The 22,476-nt window shown below is 32.7% G+C and overlaps 1 protein-coding gene across 1 annotated transcript in view; it reads right to left on the bottom strand.

Moving 5' to 3' along the window:
- Positions 1-255: 255 nt before the first annotated feature.
- The window catches only part of LOC126829100 (collagen alpha-1(I) chain), a 55,185-nt gene continuing 32,964 nt past the window's right edge, over positions 256-22,476 (bottom strand). The window contains exons 24-60 of the mRNA XM_050558992.2: positions 21,934-22,041; positions 21,270-21,323; positions 20,858-20,902; positions 19,955-20,107; positions 19,648-19,701; positions 18,939-18,992; positions 18,587-18,640; positions 18,206-18,259; positions 16,805-16,894; positions 16,422-16,475; positions 15,770-15,823; positions 14,823-14,876; positions 14,379-14,432; positions 13,880-13,933; positions 13,596-13,649; positions 13,178-13,231; positions 12,907-12,960; positions 12,568-12,675; positions 12,148-12,201; positions 11,616-11,723; positions 11,212-11,319; positions 8,977-9,030; positions 8,336-8,389; positions 8,098-8,151; positions 7,594-7,701; positions 7,071-7,124; positions 6,678-6,731; positions 5,687-5,740; positions 5,469-5,576; positions 5,074-5,127; positions 4,658-4,693; positions 3,988-4,023; positions 3,369-3,732; positions 2,306-2,418; positions 1,967-2,038; positions 1,568-1,780; positions 256-1,002 (exon numbers count right to left, since the gene is read on the bottom strand). Of these exons, the coding sequence (XP_050414949.1) occupies positions 859-1,002; positions 1,568-1,780; positions 1,967-2,038; positions 2,306-2,418; positions 3,369-3,732; positions 3,988-4,023; positions 4,658-4,693; positions 5,074-5,127; positions 5,469-5,576; positions 5,687-5,740; positions 6,678-6,731; positions 7,071-7,124; positions 7,594-7,701; positions 8,098-8,151; positions 8,336-8,389; positions 8,977-9,030; positions 11,212-11,319; positions 11,616-11,723; positions 12,148-12,201; positions 12,568-12,675; positions 12,907-12,960; positions 13,178-13,231; positions 13,596-13,649; positions 13,880-13,933; positions 14,379-14,432; positions 14,823-14,876; positions 15,770-15,823; positions 16,422-16,475; positions 16,805-16,894; positions 18,206-18,259; positions 18,587-18,640; positions 18,939-18,992; positions 19,648-19,701; positions 19,955-20,107; positions 20,858-20,902; positions 21,270-21,323; positions 21,934-22,041 (3,048 nt within the window). The 3' untranslated portion in view covers positions 256-858. The remainder of the gene's footprint in view (positions 1,003-1,567; positions 1,781-1,966; positions 2,039-2,305; positions 2,419-3,368; positions 3,733-3,987; positions 4,024-4,657; positions 4,694-5,073; positions 5,128-5,468; positions 5,577-5,686; positions 5,741-6,677; positions 6,732-7,070; positions 7,125-7,593; positions 7,702-8,097; positions 8,152-8,335; positions 8,390-8,976; positions 9,031-11,211; positions 11,320-11,615; positions 11,724-12,147; positions 12,202-12,567; positions 12,676-12,906; positions 12,961-13,177; positions 13,232-13,595; positions 13,650-13,879; positions 13,934-14,378; positions 14,433-14,822; positions 14,877-15,769; positions 15,824-16,421; positions 16,476-16,804; positions 16,895-18,205; positions 18,260-18,586; positions 18,641-18,938; positions 18,993-19,647; positions 19,702-19,954; positions 20,108-20,857; positions 20,903-21,269; positions 21,324-21,933; positions 22,042-22,476) is intronic.

The raw sequence follows: 22,476 nt of genomic DNA, 5'->3' as shown, positions 1-22,476 counted from the left end.
ACTTTTCTTTTAGATGCATGCCAATATTTACACAGGACCTCGGATTTCGTCCCATCAGAATGACTATACTCTCCCTTGTCAGACCCTTCGTCCTGCACTACTGACAAGGGGCAAACGCATCGGAAATCCTGATGCACTTTCTCGGTCAACACAGGGATCGAACAGGGGACTTCCTGGTTAGCAGGCCAGCGTCTTACTCACTGAGCCACCGTGGCTCCAGAATGGTGATGGATATAAGAAACAACAACTGTGATATTCAGAAGATAATTTTAATATTGACGATAAAATTTAAAAGCGATACAAAAATGAAGACATCACTGATTATGATTCATAGATTTGCACCCTTCCCAATTCTAGCTAACAGGTTAAATCTTTGTACAGATTTAACAAGAAGAATTTTATTATTATAATTTGAAATGGCAATCTTAGTACTCTGTACATTTATATTATATTAACCTATATTTTTACAGATAAATTGGCCTTTGTAAAAAAAAAAACTACATTTGGTTAAGTTATATTAACGATTATTGCCACTTTCAGATAATAATGAAATTCTTCAGCGCGCCGAGTAAATGGTATAAAAGAATATCTCCACGTTTGAAAAAAAAATAAATTGATGTTTTTAGAAAAAACAATATGAGTCATGACCATATCAGATTTACAATGATTATGATAATATAGATTATTACAAGTAATAACAATCAAATTTGAAAAAAAAAATAAAATTAACCAGACTAAAATTGTTTCAACTCTAGTTAAATGGACGGAAAGTATGAAACTGTTTTGAGATCTTATCACAATTTCAGAGGACTAAACATTAGCCAGAATAATTAAAGATTAAACTAATGTTAACAATTATTAACGAAAGCAAACTGGACCAACTTCAAATCCAAACATCTGCCAAGGATTGCCATAGTCCTGCGGTAAGAAATCTACTATTGGAAGTCTATACAAATTTTTCGATTTTAACATAAACTCTGTGTAACCATTTTGCCTTCGATCCTGAAATTCAAAGAATTATTTCATTACTAATAGTGATTTGTTGTTGATATGACATAGAAATGAAATAAAATGAAATGGGGTTTAACATCCTACAGTAGATGATATTTAAAACATAGATGGAGGATATGCATTTATAGTGCTATACAGTGTCATTATGATACCAATTTCAATAATTGTTTTTTAAACATGGCACACAATAAAATACATATATTTTAAAAATAAAATATACATAAAATAACAATTGTATTACAGCTCATATTGATTTCTGATACACTTTTATCACAGTTCATTAAAAACAAATAATAAAATACATTCAGATACAACTTCGGCTTTGTCTTAACATATTAACATGTTGGATGAGTAATGTTATTATTCGAAGTTAAAAACCTAACAATGTCTCTTAGACATCTGTGAGTATTGATGTAGTGATACTATACACTAACTTTCATCGCTCTAACTGAATTAAAATCATTGTTCCAAAGCATCGACAAATCAAATTGTTTATTCTTATTGCCTGTAATCTTTGTTTAATCTAAGGAAACTCAATGTTATAAATGTTACTTACTCTACAGCCATCATGTATTATACGGTTCACATTTAATTGTTTGGTCTTAAACTCATGGTTGTTTTCACCTTGTAATATTAAAGCATTGTCATAACCTTTAGCAACTTGATCATACCAAGCAACTGAACCAGAGCAGAAGAATTTAAATTTCTGATAAACTTCTACACTTTCCAGACGTAGAAATTTCAATAAATGTTTGTCAATATATTTAATCTGAAAAAAGAAAACAAGATATAAATTAAACAAATGTATGACTCTGAATTTTGATAATTCCCAGGATGTATTTAAAACAACCTCCCGATAAATTTTGGTTGAAAAATGTGGGACTATAATGAACACATTTTCACACAGGGCTCGAACTGTCAATCGCCAAAGTTGCAAGTTGCGCATATTACTTACTGTAAATCCACCATTAAGTTGACTGAACCATTTTAATTTGTCACCCTGTTTCGGCCAAAATTGTTCTTTTATCTGAAAAAGAAAAGTTAGATTCGGAATATACAAACACCAGCACAACTTTCAACAAAATATTTTTGTGCAGTCCTTCTGTAAAATATATAGGAAACAAAATGAAATGGGGTATATAACTTCTACTTTTCTGCACTAACTGAAGATGGAAGATATATATGGGACTGGTTATAACCTATCACAAGTCAGTAATCCTCAGTATTATATTGGATACTTTAATTACTTGGGAATCATAATGGACCAAACAAGAATTACATGCATTGTATTTACCATATTTTTATTTCGTTTTGGGTAGATACAAGTTTCTTGAGATCCTGTTAAATTACACCACACTTTGATAGCATCCATATGTGAACCTTGATTAGCATCTATCCAATACCAGCCTGAAGAAATAGATTAAATATAATTACTAGTATTCTAAATTCTTATCTTAGTTAAAGCCACTGATCATCATTTGAATTATTTTGAATCCCTTGCAAATTACAATATTATGAAAGGGAATCTCTTAAAGAATTATCAGTCATAAAATATTTCCATTCTGTTCTGCATTTCCAAAAATATAACGATTTGAAAATTTCGCAACAAGCGGAATGCTCTGTGTACGATATAAACCAACAAATTTAGAAGACGACTATCTATCGTTGTAATTTGGTTTCATTTACTAAAAAAATGTTAAATATTCAATGTGGGTAAATTTTAAGATCTAAATATTGCAAATGAAGATCAAAACTTTAATAATAGGGATAAAATTCTGCAGGTTGATGTTTAGTTTATGTTTCAACATCTATGTGTATCTCACAGATTGACCTCTCAAAACCTAACAAATGGTTTAATTCTATTTCAAGGATTTGCTAGTTTGTAGGGTCTTTAGCAGTGGTAGGAAACCAAAGGACCTGGAGAAAACCCACAAGGTTGGACAGGTGACCTTTCTCTTTGTCACGTACAAGCGGGGAATTGAAACCACACCACTTTAACTCAATGACAGACCTATGAATAAATGTGCACATGTTAAACATAAGGCCCCCACACCCCTGAACTCAATAAGGTTCTTCATTATGCCTGGTCCATTTAAACCCAGTTAATTTGAAAATTAAGACTTGAACCTAGATAGTGTTTACAAGGTTCTGGTGAAAAAAGTACTCCACTTAGAATGAATGCCTGGCTCTGAATTGTGATGTCTTTACACATTTTCATTGACAGAGACAATTACTTTGAGTAACACAAGTAAACAAGTGTAGTAAGTTTGAAAGTAAATTGTCTGTATGGTGCATTTACAAGAAATCTGAAGAGATTGATTGATGGAATGGGGTATTGGCATTTAAAAAACAATTACCATTTTTAAAATGACGATATCCATCATGAATTTCTCTACACGATGAGGCAGGATATTCCCTGGTGCCTGGTGGGTAGCGTAATTTATGAATAGATTCTTCCATTTGTTCAACATGACGTACGACAACACGAACAACTTCCTTCATTACTTTCCTAGCCTCCGTTTTACTTCCATTAGCCTCTCCTGCTGACATTAATGTTTGTACAGCCTGCCTCATGTCTGTCTGAAGATCGAAATCTTCAACAGATCGTCGTCGACGTCTTCTTCTTCGACGTTTGCTAGCCTTGGCCCCTGTATTTGCGGCACCAAAATCGGCAGGAACCATTTGGGCATCACCTGGAGGACCAGGTTCTCCTTGTTGTCCCTTCATAAAAGAACATAATATCTCTGTGACAACCATTTTGTAAAGATATATACGACCATATGTATAATTAAAATATTAAAGCCTAATTAGAATAAAATAGGTTGTTGGAAACTTTACACATATTTATGTAGATTCATTTCAACACAAATGCATTACTGTATTCATATGAAAATTGATGTATTTTTAGCAAAATTGTGTCAAATTATAGTATTTTGGACTGAAATTACTATTGATTATGGAACAAATGTAACTTACAGTAGCACCAGCATCTCCTTTAGCTCCAGTCTCACCCTATAATTAAATATTACAAATATATATTATGTATTATTAGTTATCTACTGTATATGGGTTTATTATAAAGATACATAGTAAATCCTTGTTAGTTTCAATTTAAAATATCGGTAATTACCATTATGCAATACCCAAAATAGCGCTTTGTAGGATTTTGTAAAGAATAATTTAAAAGGATTTTACTATACATTGACCAGCGGTATTCAAATTTTGGGACAAATCTCTCAATCCTACACACCTTTAATTTAAATTTGATTTACGGTTGGTACCCATTTTTAGCATTTTTCAAAGAGCTTAAAAATTAGTAATTGGATTTTAATATATTAATTTTATTGTATATTTAAAAACGATACTGCTCCAAATTAATTACGGAATTCAACATATAACAGCACTGAGCTACCACAATAATAAAGTACCCAACGTTTTTACCTGACTTCACCAGAAAGAGCTATGATTTGCATGCTTGTCAACAATCTGCATAGATTGTCTCGATTTTTTAATTCTATTAAAATAAGTGTTTGGGTGGTTATTATGTCGAACACACTACATTTATTATTCTTCGTATAAAGTAATAACACCTCTTTAATCTTTAATTTTGAAAATAAATGAATGAATTGTTGAATTATTTACTTACAGGTTCTCCCTTGGGTCCAACTGCACCAACAGCACCCTGTTACATATAAATATTCATTGATTAAAAAAAAATGACATTTGGTTTGGTTTTAACTTCTGCATTCAAAAATCTTTAATTTGGTATGTGACATTTAGCTAATGAAAACTAGACTCCATACAACCAAAACCAGGAAGTTTTCAGTATATAGCATTGCAGGAAAAACAAAAAAGTTCAAAGTGGTAAAATTCACAAAATCTGACTTTATGCTACAGGAGACAATTAGATTGAGTAGTTACTGTCCAGTCGTCTCCTTTAAGCACACCCAAAATGGCCATTATAAGATATTTAATTCATTCTTTTTTTGATATCACAAGCACAAAAGTTTCTTTGTGCACTCAATATGTCAGTAAATATTTTCATAAAATAACATAACTTACAGTTAAACCAGGAGCACCATCAATACCTCTAGGTCCCTCTGGTCCTCGTTTACCCTAAATATAAAATTTTCATTCCATTCAATAATTCCTATCAAAACTGTCCATATTTATCACATTTGAATGTAAATTAATCATAAATTCAAACTGTTTGTGGTATTATTTATATCTAAGAACAAGGCAAAAGAGTTCTGACTAATATTTGTGCATCTTGTCATCTAGATCCACATGCAATCCTCCCCAATGGTAGTTTTCAATAGAAACAAATGCATTGATGACAGATCCAAAACACTGAAACAAACATGGACTTAGTCTTTACTAACTTCATTCTACATCTTATTTTAAACTTTATCAAATAGTGATTAAAATTCTGTAATACATATAAATGGAAATCTTACCATGTCACCCTTATCTCCTTTAGGTCCAGGTGGTCCTTTAGGTCCTGGTTCACCTTTAGGTCCTGGATTACCAATTGGTCCCATAGGACCAATGGGTCCACGATGTCCCTGAAGGGAGAAACAAAATATATCATGGATATTTGAAAATGTTTTAAAATACATGTAAAATCTTCGATCCATTCCAATTTTCAAACTGTTCTTAGTAAAATAATATTTACCTTTACTCCCTTTGGTCCTTGGTTACCCTTAGGTCCTGCTGGTCCATCAGGTCCCTGTAGAAATAATAGAAATACATACAACATGTTTAATAGAAGTTAAACTTCTGCATTAAAAAGAATTTTAAATGGCAAATAAACAACAAAATAATAAATTATGAATTTGTAGCCATGGATTTAGTGCTCTGTATAAGATATTTCTTGTAAAACCTTCATTGTTTTGTTTTTCATTTTGAGTGAAGACTGTATTATTACAGGCCCAGGACTGTACAGTGCAGTGGATGATTACGACTGGTCCCAGGATATATTCACATGGTTTGATATTTGCTGTTGATTTCTTGCAATGTCTTGTCTACAGGTTTGTCTTGTCGGTTTTGCTTTACATGTAATGCAGTTCTTCTGCTCTTACTATTATAAATGGATGCATTCTGAGATCACATTCTTGCAGTAAACTGCTGAAGAGCGAGAGAGAGAGAAATGGGGTTTAAAGTCCACTCGACACAAACTATGTCATTTTGGGACTAACACATAGTTTATTTTTATTTCAATAATTCACTTGGGCGTAGGGGTCTTTAGCAGTGGGAGGAAACCCTAGGACCCGGAAAAAACCCCGCCAGTTGACCCAATGACAGGCCTTATGATACAGCGTGCACATGCTAAATATTCGGCCATCAAGAGCACTACACCAGATATATTTGCCTGAAAATTATCGTCATTAACTGTGTTCAACATTTTTGATTTCTTGGTATTTATGTGAGGTTTATTCCACAAAACTACACTAGATCGAAATGCATGATCTCCGTACTATAACTCCTTAGATGGCCCTGTCAACTATGTTTAATCATCAGGAGATGGTTGGTAAAAGGAGGACATACTCTGAAGGTAAACCAGGCTGAGATTGTGGATGAATACAAAAGTTAATTTGAATTTTAGCCGAGCACTAATACGTAAGACTTAGTAAACATTTTACCAACTACAAGGAAATTATCTTTACCTCAGTTCCTTGTTCTCCAGGCATACCTCCTGGACCAGGGGTACCAGGTTCACCCTAAAAGAAAACATTCAAACAAATTAAAATAAAGAGTATATTTGCGACTGTAACTATTCTGTTCGGTGCTGGCAGCTACACTAGGACTGACCAACTACCACTACTGTTTTCTAAGTTGTGCTACTTCTGGTTTCTAAGTTGTGCTACTTCCCATTTTACAAAACTCTGGGTAAGCAGTTAGTCAATATATAAATGATACTGTGAGGTTACTCAGGTTAAACAAAAATATTATAGAATTCTTTTCTAAAACATAAAATGTCTTTATTATGATACAAATTTTCCTTGATACAAGTATCTAATAATATAAGATGGTAGTCAATAGGCAAAGAAGATACTTACAACAGGTCCAGGTTGTCCAGCAGGTCCAGGTGGACCAGGTTGTCCGACTGGTCCCTACAATAAATAGCCAAAACTATTAATATTTACAACCATAGTGTAACTTTTACACATGTTTATTATTTGCTTGAAAACGTTGAGAAAACCCTCAACGAAGCATTGCTTTATTTGAAATAGTAATTGTGTTCCATATTATATTTTTGTCTTTATTACGTATGTCAATTGCTAAATGCCGTTCAAGGAAGATGTACAAGACTATTTGTCGTTGACAGCCCAATATCTCATTGATAACAATACAAAGCTAGATGTAATGGCTTCCAGTGATATAGATTTAACAACTCCAACCATTTGATGGTAATGACCTGACCACAGTGTACATATAGCAGCCAAAATCTGGAGGTTGCATAATTTACCATAGACCAACAATTATTCCTTGTTGATGGAAAAGGGCTCCAAAAATATCCATGACATAGTCAGTTCTTAATTGATGTATCTTATACTATAAAGTGCATAAAAGAATACTTACAACAGGTCCAGGTGCGCCTCTCTGTCCCATAGGTCCAGGTAAACCACGATCACCTTTTGATCCTGGTTCTCCTACAGATCCTTGTAAACCTGGAGTTCCGGTATTTCCCTGATAAAACAAAATTTACAATATCAATACAACTACGCTACCAAACAGTGAAATAGGCAGATGTCCATAGAATTTTAATATCTCCCTATCTCACCTGATCACTTTATTCTGCTGACATTAAGCATAAAGCAATGTCAAAAGGCTACAAGTTTTTAACCCCTCCCACTACTGCTTTATTACCCAAGAATTCTCCCTGCACAAAGAAGCTACCATTCTTATCCTTGCTTGTCAAGTGGCAAATACCAATACACATTTACATAAATAAAATTGCTCATGGGTCGATATAATCAAAGGTACGTATGAGAGAGGTATATCCAGCTAAGAAATATGAGAGTCTAAACATGAGAAAAATGAGAAAATAATATTGATTTATTACAAAATGAAAATTAAACATACCTGTTTTCCTGGAAGACCTGGTAATCCAGGCTCACCATGAGGACCTGGAGGACCCTGAAGGATAAAATTTTATTTGTTTAAATTACCACATATCCTATTTATTTTAGCAATTGTCAATAATAAGAGCAGACCTGATTTGGTATACAGAACTTAAGTCTCAGCATAAATGATACATTAGTTTAAAAGCTATATATTTTGTAACATATTTGTGTATTTAATAATACAGTTGAATGCTTACCATTGCACCAATAAGACCAGTATCACCATCTTCACCAGGAATACCTGGTTCACCCTATAGATAGATAATATTAAATATTAGTTACAACATCATCTATGTAGGCTTTCATTTTGGAGATTTTTGTTCAACTTCCTGGGATTGTAAGCTAGACCTGAGAAGGAACTTTATCAAAATTCATAGTTGCCCACCAATCTTATGCATAGTTACTGCTATAAGTGCTAAAACAGGTCAGAGTGTTTGGTATTTCTCTTTTCAAATTTGCTGGGATTGTGTGGCTGTAATGTAATGAAATTTCACAGTATTATTTCTCTGTTACTGGAACTTTGTAAATGCTCTATATGTGTGTTTAAAGGTTAAAAATAAATTGCTGGGATTATTTGACTAGGTGGACGAAATTCAGAGTTAAAGAAAAATTTGTTTGAGGAGTTACTGCCCCTGTCACCCAATGTAATGGTATAGGTCAAATTCTATGATATTTGATGTCAGCATTGTTTGGCTAACCATAGTCATTACCCCTGATCCTGAAAACTTGAAAGTCATCCTTCAATTTATGCTGGTGGACGTATATTAGTTGCCTGGTAATACTATGATTTAACTATTATTTTCCTTGAAACAAATTTATATTCCTTTAAGTTTCTAACCTTTTGACCCGGCTCACCAGGTTCACCTTGAGGTCCAATTGGTCCTACTGCTCCCTGTTAACAATGAAATACTTATAGGTATAATAACAATATAAACAGTTCTTATTTAACTCAAATGTAACAAAATAATCTGTAATAAGGTCAAATTTTTAGTTCTTTTCAGTCTTGATAAAAAAATGGTCTCGTTGACAATATATTTTTTAAAATTTAAAAACTTAAAATTTGAACAAACAGCTTTTCAGAAGAGCAACCAAGTATATTTTGGTTTGTTTTCAAATTTTTTTTCCACGCAAGAAGTAGGGAGCAACATTTTCAATAAAACCAAATATTCTGATTTATGTGGCCTAAGGTTAAAATAACATCATCTCAAACCCAAAATATATATATATTGGCCCTAGTCATAATTCAATAATTATCACTTTTTCTCATTCTAAAAAAATAATGTCTGTAGACATGGACTTAGAAAGGTGTCATAGCATTACTCGACACAACATTTGATAACTAGGATAAGCGACAGTTCATCACAGAGAATGTGGTCTGATTCCCAAAATGTTTATAAGGGAGACAATCAGTCAACAACATCGAGAAAGTCTTAAATTTGAAAAACCTTTATATGACCAAGACAGTTACTTTACAGATGTAAACGTAAACAATAATAAATGTAAATAAAAGATTTCACTATTGAGTTGTTTCATTCACTTACGGGTTCATTATAGTGTTCTACACTATGGAATGTTCATGGTTCACAGTTGACTAACTTACGGTTGTCGTTGACGATTTCACGACAGATTCACAGAGTTTAACATTGAATATTACATCATAACCCACTTGGCATGATTCACAAATGTTACATAATGTTCTCGTATCAATTGTTCACTGATTCTCTTACATAAATTTCACCATTTGTAGGTGAACAAGCCAACAGTGAGGCTGATGTCCCCCGCCGAAATAGGAAAATAATTAGAGGACACATATAAAAATCAAATTGCGTATCGCTCTGCTTACCCTGAGCAGAAAATGCTCATTATCAAACTTAGTCAAGGTATTACTGTAATGAAACTATACACCAAGTTTCATCAATCTCACTTAATTAGAACTAAAGTTATCGTGTCCCAAAGCATCAACCAATCAAATTGCTTATCTCTGCTTACCCTAAGCGGAAAATGCTCATCTTCGAACTCCATCAAGGCATTGACCTAATCAACACATACACCAAGTTTGAACATTCTAGCTCAATTAGGAAGAGAGTTATCGTGCCCCAAAGTATCAACCAATCAAATTGCTTATCTCTGCTTACCCTAAGCGGAAAATGCTCATCTTCGAACTCCATCAAGGCATTGACCTAATAAACACATACACCAAGTTTGAACATTCTAGCTCAATTAAAAGTTATCGTGTCCCAAAGCATCAACCAATCAAATTGCTTATCTCTGCTTACCCTAAGCGGAAAATGCTCATCTTCGAACTGCATCAAGGCATTGACCTAATCAACACATACACCAAGTTTGAACATTCTAGCCCAATTAGGAAGAGAGTTATCGTGTCCCAAAGCATCAACCAATCAAATTGCTTATCTCTGCTTACCCTAAGCGGAAAATGCTCATCTTCGAACTCCATCAAGGCATTGACCTAATAAACACATACACCAAGTTTGAACATTCTAGCTCAATTAGGAAGAGAGTTATTGTGTCCCAAAAAGTGTGACGGACAGACAGACGGACAGACGGACAGACAGACAGACAGACGGACAGACAGACGGACGAACCCATTTTAATAGTCCCCTGCTTTCTTCGAAAGGCGGGGGACAAAAAAACGATATGAGACTGGTCCTACCAAGCCATGTTCGCTGGATCACAACACATTAAGCCTACTGCTTTGACCAATATGCAGGCATCCCGCCAATTGCCTTGACCGACTAGACGCTTAACAGACAAAAAATTTAGACTACATGGGTTTGTTACAAGACATCAAATCTGTACAAAATAATGAAACTCAAACATAACAATGTCCATAAAAATAATGTTATTTCTCAAAAAAATTAAATAAATATTGTTATGGCTTTTTCATATAGGTATAGACTTACAGAGAAACTATAATCACCCAAAAGATAACATTATTTTTATGTATAAATTGTGTGCAGACTTGAAATGTTTATTCAAATAATATGTTCCTAATCCTTTTAAAGTTTGGGGGGTATCTTTAACCTAATATAATTATAGTGAATAAATAACTTACAGCATGACCCTTATCTCCTTCAGCTCCACGAGGTCCACGTGGACCAGGTTCTCCTTGTTTACCTTGTCGACCATCATCACCTTTAGGTCCTGGGCCACCAGGACCACCCTAAATGGAACAAACAAAATTTTTTCATAAGATAATCAACAAACCCAACTTCAACTAAATTACTGATATTAATTTATATACGAAATCATTTTACTTTAAAGTAAACAATCTTGTGATTTAGGTTTTGGGACTTGGCAATTGGTGCACATGAAATTTTTATTAGATTTGCCAGTTCTTAACTTATGATTAAGATTGAAGAAGTTATTACAAAAAACATATTGGTGCACATTCAAGTTCTAACCTGTGTTTTAGACTTAAGATAGATGTGAGTGATATACTAAAAGATAAATATTTACCATTTCACCATCAATACCTGGAATACCAGAAGCACCAGTATCACCTTGATCTCCTTTCTCTCCCATCTGACCTTCAGGACCAGGTGCACCAGGCAAACCTTGACTACCCTAGAAAATAACATTCATAGTGATCAACATCTTGTTCATAATGAAAACATCACTGAAATCATGTGAAAAGTTTTTTTTATCAAAAACCTTTAAGAGCAACAAAGAAGTATTTGTTTCTAAATTATAATGGGTGTTCTACGCCAAATGTTTCCTCTAGAATAAACTACCACAACCAATAAAACAACAGTGGGGATGTTTTAAATCTCATTGAAAATCATTCCTGATTCAAAACTCTGATCAATGGAAACAACAATCAACAGCACCTTAGAAACTGTAGTTTAGTATTAACATATTTCATAAATAATGACATCATTATTACCAATATTTAAATACATAGCATAAATCAAATATTCCCCTGAATTGGTCAAAGAGAAACGTTAAATGTAATTCAATATATAAAAACTTATTTATATAAAATACTTACAGGAGTCCCACTAGGACCAGGATTACCAGAAGGACCAGTAGCACCTTGTGGGCCCTTAAAAATAAATAAAACAAATAGTTTATGAGTAATTCTGAACCATTTATTGATAGAAATGAATTTAAATCTGATCACTGCAACTTATTTTTCCTCAAATAATAGATAAAATATTAGGATGTTACTTTGCCTTCAAATAAAATTTGTTGAATTCCTGACGAAAGAAAAGAGTCAATATTACAGATTTAAGCCCTGGGCAAAAATGTTGTTCTAAATCACTTATATCACATAATACTTATAAACATTAATTTTCAAACACTGCATGATATATTGTTACATATAAATTACTTTTCAAAAACTGTGTTATTCATGCCAATTATCAAATGTATTTATATGTATTTTGTTAATAAGTTAATAAATGTATACCTTTCTTCCTGGATCACCAAATTCTCCTTTGGGACCTGGTGGTCCTGGCATGCCCTGTAGACCCGGTAATCCAGTTGGTCCTGGTAAACCTCTTGGACCCTCTGAACCCTGTAAACAATACAATAAATATTAAATTATCACTTTTAAATTAGTCTGAATTTTTCCTACAAATATGCTGGAACTGACAAAATTGCAACTGAATCAAACTGTGATTCTTACGTTTTGATTGGTGGAGGTATTGCTGTAGCGGTAAAGAAAAGAATAGATAACCCTAAACTGACTGACAAATTATTATGAGGATTAAAAATGAGTTTTTGTTTCAAAAGTGAAATAATTTACCTTTGAACCTGGAACGCCCTGAACACCTCTAGGGCCTGGAGACCCTGGTGGGCCCTGAAAAATATTAATGATATAAAATTTTATTCAATATTGTAGATAATATTCTCATGTACAACAATTATAGCTATGGGCAAAAGCATCATAAATGTATTAAAGAATGGGGAATTAAAATAACAACACACCTTGCTTGCCATCCATAAATCCTTCAGATAGGACACAAAGACAGAAAATAGAGAGTTTAAATTATTAAAAATGACTAGTTGATACATACCATACCTCCTGGTGGACCTTGCAAACCTTGTGTACCTTGAGATCCAGGTGGACCCTTAAGTAAAGAGAAATACACACAATTAAACAACTCTTACACCAAATAATACAAATATCTTTAAATTGATTAATTCATTGAACCCAAAAATTATACAAATTTTAAATAAGAACTGAAAATATTAATATGCAGCAGCACTGACAATCTAGACAACCAACAATAAGACAATAGGGCATCTAGAAAATCATCAATAAGACCATACCGGCTGGACTGTGGCTCCTTGGACATAGAGACACCCACTGATGAGGCTTTGCATAACTGTCAATAAGGTTACGTACCAACTGGATAATTGATATCCAACTGCTGCAAACAATTACTAGTAATTAATGAAATAGAATCTTTCACAAGATCATATGAACCTTACCATAGCTCCATGATCACCCTTAAATCCTCTTTCGCCAGGTGGACCAGTATCTCCCTACAATATTAATTGTTACGTACAATTATTTATTAAACAGAAAAAAGTTGGAATTAATAACTATCCATCATCAATTATTATTTTAATCAAGATTTTCGTCAAAATAGTGTCAATGCATATCACCCATATTTGTTATCTAAATATTTATACTGAACAAATTGTGTAGTTTTTAGCGGATACCTTACATTTACTTTGGTTTTTTTTCCACCATATTATGTATAAGAGCTTACCTTATCACCATCTAGACCTGGGGAACCAGTTGGTCCAGGTGAACCTCTATAACCCTGTAATACAGTAAATAAAACATATATAATATCAATACTATCTAAGAAATGCCAGAAGAAAAGACAATAAATCTATAATATTCTAGACGAAAAGAGAACAAATCTATAATGATAACTATAATAATATTTCACCGCTATTGATGCTGTCCACACTATGAGCAGCCAGTTCTCTGGCCAAGACCTTCACTTGTTTATGTCAAATGCCTTGGACCCCGAAACCCAGGGTATAGACAGCGAAACATTGGGGAACAATTTGGAAGTCAAAGGTATAAAAACATATCACATTGTATTATTTGCTTAGTTGAGATTATCCGTGTGAAAACTTGCGAAATAAATCTATCATCCACATTACACTTTGAATACATCTATCATCACAATGTTACTTTGAATATATCCAGTAGAATTTTAACTCAGAAAATGAAGTATATTTGATATGTTTACTTACTCTAGGTCCTTGTGGTCCTTGTGGACCAGGTTCACCACTTACACCTTCTCTACCCTAAAACAAATTAAACATAATCAATTTCATAGTCATATCATTGAACATATAAATAAAAACATTGTTATCTTTGGAATTATCCAGCTGTCCAAATTTTAATCAAAACATAAAACTCCTAGTTAACATTTGTAATGTTCAATACACATAGCTTAATGGGCAATGGCAAAGTGTATAAAGATGGTTTCCTGTTGGATTTTTAAAAAAAGGTATAAGTATTGAACAAATATTTTTAATGTGGAAGAAAACTATCAAATATAGCTATTTTAAAAGAACACTATTTCATTTATCCTTGCAATAACTAATACAAAGGCTAGGGGTGGGGTGGGTGATTTATATATCTATTTACACATCACATCTATTTTGTTCAATTGTGAATTTAATATATCTTACCTGATCACCCTTTGCTCCTCGCTTGCCTTGATTACCAGGTAATCCTGATATACCCTGTAAACATAATTAAAATATTATCACATAGTGCACATACATTTACCTGTAGATATTATCTCCATGTCTTTCACTTTCAAATTTAATTACCACATATCAAATATCAAACATTTTGTTTTCAACAAAAAAATCTAACTATTTTAGCACTGACCCATCTACAGAGAAAAGCATCTTTTAGTTCTATCTGTCTGTATTAAAGATACATTCCTGCGTACAAACTGGGTGATTTAATGGTATATATGGACTAAAACATATTCAAACTAATTAATTTGTCATAATTTTGCTTCAAATCCTTCTCAAACATTGTAATTGCCAAGGAATGCCTTGCTATAAAAATTCGATCAAACCAGGTCATGTTTATGTCACGTGACTTACCTCTCTCGGAAGTCATACGATAATTCATTGCATACATAAGACGATGTTGTCTTTAATCGCTTACTATTTATTACAAATATCGAATCCTAAGTAAATTCTCGGATTATCAACTACCGTCATTTTTATCTCAGAAAGTGTTGTACGTCTCACTCTTCATAAAGTTTATCAACTTGTACATCAAGCGCTCAATGTTCGCGTGTGACCTTTGACATCATGCGTGCAGAAATTCCTAATCGTCGGGCTGTCGATTAGGGGAACCCTTACATTTTTGTCCATGAGTGTTTTTCGGGGAATCCAGTATTTTTCTAGTAAGATTGGATATCTCTGCTTTCCATATATACCAAAATTGCCATACTTTTATTGGAAATAACCACCCGATAAATACTTTTCTGGGAACCCATCTTTAAGAGACAATATTTGTTACTATGATTTGTTTTCAGATACTAATTTACACCTCTTATATCCATCTCAATACATTATAATGATTGATTCCCTGTTAGAAATAGACAAATATTTACCATTGCTCCCATAGGACCACTAGCACCAGTTTCTCCTTGTGCTCCTTTTTCACCCTAAAACAATAAAAGAAACAAATAAAATAAATGTCCTACTAGTTAAACATTAAGCAGTATAATCATTACTGCACTAAACATAATAGTTTTTCAATCGAGCAAGTAGCAGAAAAGATAATCGGCTTGACAAAAACAATTACACCTTTTTTTTTATATAACAGTTCTCCTTAAATTTTTTTATTCAAATAAAACTGATAATATTGGTGTTAGAAAAAGAAAATGTGTATAAATTATTATTAGACCCCCTAATTCTGGAGGGGCCCCAGATGCATCTTTAGTGCACATAGTTTAAAAAGTTTAAGCCTATTGTAGTGTCCGGTCTGTTATTACTAAAGGATATTGTAGTTCTATACTATAGCTGAATGTTCTGGTAATATTCCTGGCCCATGAATTAAGACTTAGGAATTTAGTCCCTATTGAACTTGAAGAGTGCATTTTTTTTTCATGGAACAACCCTATTGAAGAAGATAACTGTAGTTAAACCCAGACCTGTTGCTAGTTGCAAAGGGCCCATAACAGATGAATCTTCATGGTCCCAAAACTGTATGACCACCATTTCCCCAGACTAATGTTATAATGTTACATTTCAAATACTTACAGGTGGACCCATAGGTCCGACAGATCCCGGATCACCTCTCTCACCATCTTTACCCTGTTAAAAATTATGCAATAAAAATAATTTCAGATTACAAAAATAGGTAAATATTACTTGAAAAATAATACAAAAGTTAATGCAAAAATATCTAAGTTAATAATAAAAAATTATTTAAGTTAATAATAAAAAATTATTTAAGTTAATAAAAAAAACCAAATCATTAAGTTAATAAAAAAAAAAAAATCATTTAAGTTAATAAATTTTTTAATTTAAATCGAAAAAAGTAACTCTGAAAAATGTCTTCTGAGAGAATATCCAAACAGACATATTTTTCATGTAACAAATATCCATTTTGTTAAATATATACAAAGTAAAATAATACTTACAGGGGGTCCAGGATAACCTCGATCACCAGTGTTACCATTACCTCCTCTAGCACCAGGGGGACCAGGTACACCCATCGGACCGGCAGGACCCTAAAATGACACAAATTCTAAACTTTTAGTATCTGGATAAAGCAATACACTGCTCATATACTTATGGCAGAACAACTAAACATTCTACTTTTTCATAACATTTTTGTGTTATTAAAATATTTCTTTTCTGTATTCCTGTGCTGAATAAATATATTAATATAATATTTCAAATCTTTGCTTTGAATGTGATCTGAAATTTTCTTCTAGATGTCTTCAAGATAAGACATTATGGACACGAAATAAAACATATAAAAATAACAATTTTGGGGTCATTTAGTGTGCTACATCCACAACAAAGTATTTTTTTCTAGCAACATAAAATCCAGCTGTGAGAATATAATTCTAAAAATCAACATAAATCATATTTCAATATAACGGTATATGTATTCATTTAGAAGAATTTTATCACTATTTAAAACTCATGTTTTTGACAGTTAAAAATACCAGAATAAGTCCTGTGTGTATATAACTGGTTTTTTTTATAAAATATAAATATGGTAAGAATTACTGGTATTTGTAAAATGAAACCGCAACTACACATGTTTTCATACTGTCAGTAATATATCAATTTTCATTATGGATTACAGAAAGCTATATTAACTGCTCCCTTGGGAAACATAAGTACAGATGTCTGAAGCATATATATCAGATGTGTATATCAACACAGTTTAAATAAAATGTAGAACATCACATGAAAAAGTCAGAGATTCTTATAATTGCATACATTTTGCATGTACAAATACGCAGTATTTTAAAACTCTGAGAAGGTTAGTCAAATAATATATCACAGTTAGGCTATACATATACAGTCCATAATGTTGTTAAATGTTGGTTTAAACAAGGTAATAGGAATGTTCTCTTTAATACTTCATAATTTGAAATACATCTTGGAAATGAAATGGGATTTAACGTTCTTCTTTTCTGCACCATCTGGGCTCATAAAGACAGGCATACGTCATGCAATATACATTGAGGGAAGTTTTGCCTGAACAGCAGCACTATGACATACTCTTATATCGAATTCACCTGTCCAGGACTCTTTTACATCCTCTCAAGCGTGTACAAAGGACCCCATCTGAACGACTAGACACTGTTCCTTGCTAGTTCCTCCATCCTGCACCACTGACAAGGGAATCCTGAGGAACTTTCATGGCAATTAACACTGGACTCAAATCCACGACCTCCAGGTTAAGGAGCCAGAATCTTACTCACTGATCCACCACATCTATGGAAATACATCTTGGACATTCAAAAAGAAATGTGTGTCTTATGTGTTTATTTTCTTTACAAAAGATGAAATATAATACTTACAGTTTCTCCTCTTTTACCTTCAGAACCAGGTAAACCCATTTCACCTGGTTGTCCCTGTAACATATAAATATACAGTTATTCTAATATTATTATAAGTTAATATGGTTTTGGATATTAACAAAGAAATGAAATGAAATGAAATGGAGTTTAAAGTCCTACTGTTCTGCTCCGAACTGCGCTAATCAAGATGGGCATACGCCATACAGTGTGCTATGAAGGGAAATTTTGCCCGGACAGCGGCACTACGGCCTACTAATATAACAATCTAAACTTTAACTGTTTTAAGATCAATATATCCCCCAAGTCCAAAAGCAGCAAAAATACCCGTCAAAAGAAACTGATTAACAAAGCCTCCATTAATCATCAAAATAAGGTACTTACAGGAATACCAGGGGCACCTCTTTCTCCAGATGTACCAGGTTCACCAGATTGACCCTAAAATAATAATATAAACTTTAATAGTTAATGTACTGTATATTACCTCGTAAAATATATAATAAACTTCACAAGTATTTTGTGGGTAAAATCTTCATATTTTTTTTTTTTTTTTTTTTTTTTGCAAATCTAAAAGAATACTGATATTATCGTTACAACATCTCCAATAAAAGTGGACCTTGCACACATTCAACCTCCTGCTCCAGCACTTCTTGTCCAACATGACAGGACATGACACATTTTATAATGTGAGCTTGATAATCACTTTTGCAATTACAGAGATTAAGAGAATACTTACAGGTGGACCCATGACACCCACAGGACCAGGTTGACCAGGATTACCAGGTAGTCCCTGAAATATATATTTACCTATTTATTTCACCAAAAGGTAATTTAACAAATTTTAATATACTGTGGAACAACTTTAGGAAATTTTATATATTTTGACATCTTATGTCTCCTTTTTCTTCTTTAAATTCAAATTGCCAAACAATTTCTTACATACATACACTACTTATACGAAACCCGGGATTCAAAACATCTTACGGATATTACCAATGTGTTTGATGCTAGTTGCAAGTCCAATTCCCAAACCATACAAATATCATTCAATCTATTTCGTTTCGTTTTTTACAGTTCAAAATTTCGTTTTACTTGTCTTTTCTACACTAGGATCTGGAAGAGTTGTTATATAACCCATGTTCTGGATAATGTGACGGATTAGCTAATGAAATGGTCTGTTAAGGCGAGTTTTTGGCGTGAGGTGCACGGAACTGTGGGTAACCCACTAGAAACATCAACGCTGATTGGTTAAACGAATGTCTGATGGCATAGGGTCAAAAGCCGCTCGTATGACCTCTGACACAACCTTCCAATACAACGAAATATAGATGTGTATTTTAATCAGATTGAATAACATTGATATGTCTATATATGAACAGTATCCAGTTGCAAACATATTTATAAAATTGTATTAAAATCACATTAAGAATTGTAACAAAACTTACAGCTTCACCTCTATCACCGGAAGGTCCAGGTAAACCATCTTTACCAGGTAAACCCTAAAAAATAATTTAAACATAATTTAACATGTTTATTTTTATCTTATAGTACACAGACATTACATAAAACAAATAAAAGGCCATTTACTTTATTTTTACTTTTAGAATGGGAAGGGTTTTAAAGTCTTGTCAAGGTACAGTACTTTGATCATTTTAAGATAAGCATGATCAATTTCAACAACAAAGTTATTTACCGCCCTATAACCAAAATAAGCACTGTGACACAAATATTTGGCAATACTCTAATACTTACAGAAGATCCAGGAGGTCCAGTGTTACCCTGTGGTCCAGGTGGACCTTGAATACCAGCTTCACCACTAAATCCAGGAGGTCCAGGATTACCCACATCACCTTTAACACCTGGTGGGCCGGGTATACCTTGTTTGCCTCGTTCTCCATTCTGCCCCTGTTATAAAAATAAATAGTTTTATTTTCAAATTTCTGTGTAAAATCAAAAAGTATGCATTACACACATTGTCCATATCTAACAAATGTTTTTATACAAGTTTTTCAAAAAGGATTAATCTTTTTGAAGAAACAAGAATAACCTTATTGAGACTGGTTATAGAAGAAACATTTCAAGATTTATTTGAGTGTCCATACTTTATGGACTACAGGTTTAGCTATGTAAAGAGGCATTATTTCATATTTCCATCAACACTTAAAATAAAAGAATTATTGTATATTTAAGGGTAACATTACAATTATGTAAATTCAGTGAAAATACATTGCCATTATTTCTTTGTTTAAAATGTAAATTGTTTTTAGTAATGAAATGTATAAATAATATAGTTGCAATATTATTAATTAATGTTAAATGTTAGAAATGAAAAAATTCCCGATTTTCCTAGTCCATAAAACACCATAATGCTAAAGGAAACTGTCTAGTTTTGGGGAAATAAAATCTAAGGACCTTAGATTTTTGTGAATAAAGATTATTATTATAAATTATGGTTGAAGCTTAAAAAAGTGACTGCCTTCATTTTTCAGTTTACGCATAAAATAAAATATATATAATTCCATATACAATCTAGCAATGTATTTCATTAATTTTAAAAGTTTTCAATATCAAATAATAATGGAAACCAATAGGTCTACCCTCACCTCACACTTAATTCTACAATAATATTACACATAAATCTTTCTCACTACTTACTCTTGGTCCTATTTCTCCTCTCTCTCCCATTGGTCCAACTAAACCCTATAAAAACAATGGTTTAAAGTTAAATAGCATATTTACAATTCAAATGCTTCATGAAATTTTCTTAAAAATTTGCCTTACTCTTCACCATTCAAAACCATAGTACGATAATATAATAGAAATACAGTTAGAAATCATACTGACATATCCAATAGTGGTTCTTTATTTTATTATACTGACTTATCGAATATAAAACACAATACCAACAAACTTCTTTACATACGTACTAGTGGTGATCACATCAAATACTGGTTTTACTATTCGAATATTGGATTCAATTAAATCGATCAATTATTTTAGTAAATATTTCATATGAGACAAAAACAGATCATATTCGATAGACTTGAATAATTATTCAAATACTTACATTTTTACCTCTAGCACCTCTTCTACCTCGACGACCAGGTCGACCTCGTTCACCCTAGAAAATAAACATATCTACATTTTAAAATACTGGTATTGTTAACTATGAAATTTATTCATGCATGAATTTATTGGGAAAACAAAGCCTTAATCATAGGCAAAACACTGATATGTAAACAGGTTCCCCTTAATGTAACTCTGAATTCTTTAAAACAAATATTAAAGATACATTATGTAAGATTTTGATAAAGAACTGGCAGTTCTTGCTATAATGGTTCAAAAATTGATAATGCAAAATGAATATATTGAGCATCCAATGGTATCGAGAGTTGATTATGGTCTTGTCATGTTAATAAATGTCTAACTGATAACTTATATAACATTTAAGGCCTAAAGAAAGACCTGCAATAGGCAAATTTAGCTCTTGAATAATGTATCTTTAACATGATATTTGTTTAATCATAACATGTCAAAATTAATATCAGATGTGTAGGTATGTGACTTCCCGGTATACAAAATGTCTGAGTTTTTGTCTTCTCCATTATTTAATGCGAGTTCCTAGTTAATTATTATTTATGGTGTAGTATCCCTGTGTTTACAATATTATAACAATACTCAGCAGTTCCATAGAATTGGAAATAAAACAGATCTAATAAAAAATGTTTTACCTTCTCTCCACTTGGTCCTGGATAACCAGGGAAACCAGGAATACCAATACGACCTTTCTCTCCGGGAACTCCTGTCAAACCAGCTTCACCAGGTGGACCGTAATCTCCCTAGAAAATATTATCAATTTATTACGAAATCTCTCTTTTATCTATAACAATGAATTTAAATGTGAACATCCTAACACGATATTCCCTATAATAATAACTTATCTGATAAGGGATGTAAATCTTCATTACAAATACAACATAACAACTTTAACCAATTAGCATGATGTGATAACCAATTAACATGTGTGATCTCATCACCATGATAATCAATTAGCTAGATTTGATGTCGATTAACTTGATGTAATCTCAATTGTCAATATTAAAACCTCATGGATAGTAATCAGCTTGATGTAATCTAAATTGTCAGTATAAGCCAATCACATGATCTAATATCTCTGATGAACATAACGATTCACATCAAGTAATCTCAACATTAAACTAACAATTTCACAAGATGTTATGGTTCTTGATGTGAATATATCCAATTCACATTAT

This window comes from Patella vulgata, chromosome 1, assembly GCF_932274485.2.
Source record: "Patella vulgata chromosome 1, xgPatVulg1.2, whole genome shotgun sequence".
In the NCBI taxonomy this organism is placed as follows: domain Eukaryota; kingdom Metazoa; phylum Mollusca; class Gastropoda; family Patellidae; genus Patella; species Patella vulgata.
The sequence above is the reverse complement of the archived record's forward strand: the minus strand, read 5'-3'. Positions and strand labels throughout refer to the sequence as shown.